General features: G+C 46.8%; 1 protein-coding gene across 1 annotated transcript in view; it reads left to right on the top strand.

The window, feature by feature from the left end:
* Positions 1 to 513: 513 nt before the first annotated feature.
* The window catches only part of LOC137427083 (uncharacterized), a 28,494-nt gene continuing 23,007 nt past the window's right edge, over positions 514 to 6,000 (top strand). Inside the window, exon 1 of the mRNA XM_078778727.1 lies at positions 514 to 776. Coding sequence (XP_078634853.1) covers positions 719 to 776 — 58 coding nt within the window. The 5' untranslated portion in view covers positions 514 to 718. The remainder of the gene's footprint in view (positions 777 to 6,000) is intronic.

The raw sequence follows: 6,000 nt of genomic DNA, 5'->3' as shown, positions 1-6,000 counted from the left end.
GGACATTGGCCGGTGACTCCCGGCATCACACATTTTGATCTGGGGGGCGGGGGGGGGGGGGTCGGAGGACTTTTGTATAACGCAGGTCAAGGTCGATGCGAAATATAAAGACCAACCTAATGAGACAAATAAAGCCACAAGTACGTTGGGGATCTGAAGAAAGCAGTGGAGAGACCGGTACCGAGCTGGTGGTCCTCAAAAGCGAAAGATGGCGGAGCCGTGTGGTCTTCCTAAAGCAGGAAAATGGCGGCACCAGGAAAGCATCGAATCATACAGTAGTTTCTGCAGATATCCATGTTTTCAAAACACAAATTTAAGAGAATCGAGAAAAGCAGAAGTGTGCGGTTCGTGCGGCACATATTGTGTCAACCTAACGGTTAAAATGACACTGAAGTCCTTACCCTTGTGTGTGGTAATACTGCGCAGATCTGTTACAAAACCTTCAGAGAAAAAAAATGTAAAAAACGTCAAAATGTGGAACTGGGAAAAGAACTTATACGGGGTGTGTTCTCCAATACGAGATTATGTGGGGAAGAGGAAGCGATATTGTGTTTGGCATGACTGGGGGAGAGATCACCTGATGATATTTGCGGAGGTAGATACAAGTATTGGTAGATTGATTGGAGTCCTCAGTGTTGAGGTTAGATCTCTCACAACTCGTCGTCCTCACTTGATAACCTGCACCGCATTGACTTGGAGATCCTCGCTCCGATGAGACATGTTTGCCTTCTCTCTCTACGTTTCATTCCTTGTGTTATGCGGGTTCTACTGCACAGGTACGTTATTCGGTGAACATTCTATTTCAATCCTCCTGATACATGTTCTTATCGTGTTTGTGAGTTCCATGTCTGCCTTCCCTGTCGGAATTTTTTAATACAGGAAAATCCTTTTCATAAACAAATAATTATTTCCCATCATTACCATGAAACAGTTACTTTACCTGTGTATTCACCTGCCCGCCATAAGCAGGTGAAGAACTATCTACATATTATGGACGGAAACATTATTCGTTTTCCCTCCGGACATCTGATATATATTTATTTATCTCTCAGGACTTTTTATAACGTTACATGTTTATAAAAGTTAAAATGTAACTTTGGGCTCACTTGTATCCACAATATGTCATCATCATCTCTTGTCATCCCCAGTTCTCTCTCATGATGTTTATCACCCCATTAACCTTTCCGAAGTCTACAAAGGGTTCTGTCTTCAATCTCTTTCCACATTCTCTTGTCTCCTTCTTCCCTCCAGGTCTTCAAAACAGTTGTTTACCACCATCTCAGATCATCTCCCATTTAAAACCATGATATTTTTTACCTCCGCCACCGAAGGTGGATGGAGGTTATGTTTTCACCCCTGTCTGTTTGTTTGTCTGTCTGTGAAAAAGATATCTCAAAAAGTGGTGGATGGATTCGGCCGAAATTTGGCGAAGAGGTAGCGGATGTGACGAGGACGAAATGATTAGATTTTGTGAAGATCCGGATCCGGCTAGTATAATTTTTTTTAAAGTGATTCTTCACCATTGGGAGATATAGGGCCAAAAACGATACATAACAGGATATCTCAAAAAGTTATGCACGGATTTGAACGAAACTGGTGGATCGGTAGGGTGTGTAATAAGGAAGAATTGCTTCAATTTTGGTGAAGATCCAGATCCGGATCCCGCTAGTATAATTTTAAAGTGATTCTTCACCAATTTGGTGATGGGGTTAAAACCCACATAGAGCAGGATATCTCAAAAAGTTATGGACAGATTTGGACAAAACTTGGTGGACATGTTTTGTGTATGACAAGGACAAATCGATTAGATTTTGGTGAAGATCTGCATATAGATAGTTTAATTTAAGTGATTCTTCACCATTGAGAGATCGGGCCAAAACGATATATGGCAGGATGTCTCAAAAAGTTATGGATGCGTTCTGACAAAACTAAGTGCAAAAGTTGGTTTGGTGACAAGAACAAGCTGATTCGATTTTGATTCAGGTCTGGATCTAGATACGACCGATCAGTCGGATACAAAATGCAAACTGTTCACCTGGCGGAGGCATGCTCTCTACTGAATGCCGTTCTAGTTTACACCTGTTAAATCACCCCACCTACCTCCGCCCCTTCGACTATAACGCGCACAAAATTGTGCTTCTGTATCAAAGATTCTCTTTCTTTCTTTCTCTGTATTCTTTCGTTCTTTCACAACTTTCGAAAGATTCTTTCGTTCTCTGTATTCCCAGTCTTTTCACCCATAGCCTACTTCCTTGTGTAAATCTCAACTCAAAAACAAACAAACAAACAAAAAAAAACATTTCCTTCTCTGTTCTCATTCGTTTATTCATTCTTATTCGTTCGTTCGTTCTTCGACCACGTGTTTCTCCCCCATTTCCCCAGATAGTTTTCACTCATTAACCTTCAATGTTTACACTTTCCCCTCAAGTTATGTATTCCGTCATATTTTATAACACCTTTTTCTTCTTCTTCTTTAAAAGGCTGCTTTCGACTTGCTCACCAAATCAATTCATCCCAAAAAAAATATCCATCTCCTATAGTGCCTTTTTTCTACATTCCCTAAACTCTCCTGCACTCCATCCTCCATCCAGCGTCCTTAAACGTATTTTTAACTCGAAGGTCACAAGAAACTCATTTTGCAATAAATGTTCGTTTCCCATAAATCGTACACTTTCAAAAATCCAATCTCACCCCTCCCCTCCAAATCTTCCCCATAACCCCTCCCCTCCAAATCTTCCCCATCACCCCTCCCCTCCAAATCTTCCCCATCACCCATCCCTTTCAAATCTCCCCCCTTGCCCCCTCCCTCCTAAACTACCCCCTCACCCCTCCCCGCCAAGACGCCCCCTCGCCCCTCCCCTCCTAGACTCCTGCCTCACCCCTCCCCTCCAAATCTCCCCCATATCCCATCCCTTTCAAATCCCTCCCCTTGTCCCTTCCCTCCCAAACTCCCCCCTCACCCCTCCCCTTCAAATCTCCCCACCCTCATTGCTTCTCAATTTCCCCCCTCTCACTCCCCCTCCTCAAAGCGTCCTCCCCGCTTCTTCCCCCTTCAAACTCTCACCTCCATCTCCCCCAACCTTCTGCCTCGCTCTTCCCCCTCCTCAAATAACACCTCATTGTGGCTCACCCAATCATCATCAAACCTTTTGTCCGCCCCATCCTTCCCTTTCTCCGAGCTATTCTGAAATCTCTGACACACCTTCAACAGCTCTCCCTACCTCTTCCACCTCTTCCACATCTTACCCTACCCCTCCTCCCCCCTGTTCTGTATCTGATGCTCCCCCTTCCTCTTCATTAACGGTATGGACCTCAAACATCCGGGGCCTTCGTTCAAACTTAACTGATCTCTCCATACAGGTTGCTTCTGTCAAACCAGACGTGATCTGCTTAACAGAAACTTTCCTCCTTTATGATGTCTCTGATTCCATAGTATCTCTCCCGGGCTACTCCCTCCTCCGGTATGATAGACCTGAGCCTCGTCCTGGAGGCGGGGTTGCTATCTTTATCAAAAACTCTCTTCCTCACTCGCCCTGCACTGCACTCTCTCCACCTCACCCCCAGGAATACCTCTGGCTACGGCTTCCCCTTCGCTCCCACCTCTTGTTCATATGTGTGTTGTACCGTCCACCAAACAGTGATGACTCCATCTACATCTCGCTGTCTGATGATATGGACCAACTTCTATCTACTCATCCCAACTCTCTCTTCCTCATATGTGGTGATTTCAACTGTCATCATGCCAGTTGGCTGGGTGTGGGTACCTCTCTCACCAGCCATGGCTCCTCAGCAAAGGACTTCTGCGACTCACTGGGACTGACACAATCTGTCAATTTCCTGACCCGGATCTCAGTCAACGGAACATCTTCTCTTCTGGACTTGGTTATGACTAACTTCCCTGAAAATGTCTGCTGCTCTTCTTCTGCTCCGATCGGATCATCTGATCATGTCCTTGTTAAAGTGGACATCTCTCTGACCATCCTCAGGGAGCCTGCTCAGCGTCGACGAGTCTGGCATTTCACTCAGGCCAACTGGCACGGTCTTCAAGCAGCCATCAATCATCTGGACTGGTCTCCCATCTCTACCACCTCTGACATCAACTCATCCTGGGAATTCTTCCAAAGTAAATTGCTCTCTCTCATGCACAGATTTATCCCATCTCGTCTTCAGTTGTCATACCCTTCCTCCCGTCCATGGTACACGGAATCTTGTGGTGAGGCTGTTGCCCAGAAACAACTTGCCTTTGTCTCCTGGAAAGCAAATCCAACGGAAGGAAATGTCATTTCCTTTCATAAAGCCCGAAACAAGTGTGTGTCCACCCTCAGGAGAGCCAGGAAACAATATCTCTCCGTTCTCAAGACCGAACTCTCTTATCTGTCTCCCTCTTCCAAATCCTGGTGGCGTCTGGTCAAATCCGTTTCTGGTGTTTGGTCCCCCTCCATCCCCTCCCTTACCTCAAACGGCTACACAGCTGACTCCGCACGTTAAAAAGCTGAATGCCTCAACTCTGTATTTGCCTCTAAATCTTGTGTCCCAAACCCATCCCTCTCTGTACCCACCATACCCAGTCGTACCCTGCTGCTCCTGGACTCCGTGTCCTTTCCTCCTGACAAGGTGGAAAAGTTTCTGTCAACCCTCGACTCTGATTCTGCAACTGGACCCGACGGCATCAGCCCACGGGTCCTAAAATCCTGCTCTGCTGCTCTATATCACCCTCTCTCTGTTCTCTTCACCCTCTCTTTTGCTCAAGGTCAACTGCCATCTGCTTGGAAATCAGCCAACATCACCGCTTTGCACAAAAAAGGTGCAAAAACAGATCCTAGCAACTACAGACCAATCAGCCTTCTCCCAATTATCAGCAAAGTCATGGAATCCATCATTGCTTCAGATATGAAATCTTTCCTCTTCTCCAATGGCTTGATCTCTGATCATCAATTTGGTTTCAGACCAGGTCACTCTACTCTGGACATGCTGCTTCTACTGTCTCAACAATGGATGGAGGTCCTCAATGCCAAACAGGAAATTAGAGCTGTCTCCCTCGACATATCACGTGCCTTCGACACGGTCTGGCACCCCGCTCTGCTCACCAAACTCTCCTCCTTTGGTATCCATGGAAATCTCCACGCATGGCTGGCGGACTTCCTCTCTAGTCGTCGTCAACGTGTGGCCCTGAATGGGTTTCTCTCATCTCCTCTTCCTGTTCAGGCTGGAGTTCCCCAAGGCAGTGTTCTGGGCCCCGTGCTTTTTCTGGTCTTCATCAATGATCTCTCTGACTCTCTCGAAAATCCTCTCTATCTCTTTGCTGATGACTCCACTCTCTGCCGCTCCATTCCTCTTCCCTCAGATCGGCAGTCTGCTGCCTCCTCACTCTCTGAAGACCTGGACAAAATCACAGACTGGTCAAACAAGTGGAACATGTCTTTCAATCCTGACAAATCTCACACTCTTACTATGTCTCTCCGAAAAGATCGACTGGACAACCCTCCCATCTACTTTCTCAACAATCCTCTCCAAGAAGTTCTGTCGCTCAAGATTTTGGGTCTCACTATCTGCCATGATCTTTCTTGGGAAAACCACATTTCCAAGCTGGCCTCCAAAGCCAGTCGCCGACTGGGCATCCTCCGTCGTGCGAAGTCCTTCCTCGGCACACCTGAGCTCCTCACCACATACAAGGCTTTCATCCGCAGCTCAATGGAATACTGTTCTCCCCTATGGGCCGGTGCTCCTGCCTCACACCTAGCTCGGCTTCACGCTGTTGAAACCAAAGCTTTCAGAATTATTGGAATCTCCCGCGATGAAGCTATCTCTGAGGGCCTTTCACTCACTCACCGCAGGCAGGTAGGTGGTCTTTCTGTCTTCTACCGACTCCTCTCCGGCCTTGCACCCCCAGCTCTCTCTGTGCTCTGTCCCCCAAATATTCCTACAGGTCGCACAAGATCTGCCAGCAACCCTCTGATGGTTAAACTGCCGAAATCTCGGCTCTCTGCTCACCTTCACTCT

Source organism: Myxine glutinosa, chromosome 5 (assembly GCF_964187855.1).
Source record: "Myxine glutinosa chromosome 5, kmMyxGlut1.1, whole genome shotgun sequence".
Lineage (NCBI taxonomy): Eukaryota > Metazoa > Chordata > Myxini > Myxiniformes > Myxinidae > Myxine > Myxine glutinosa.
Note: the sequence above shows the minus strand (reverse complement) of the source record. Positions and strands in the feature narration are given on the sequence as shown.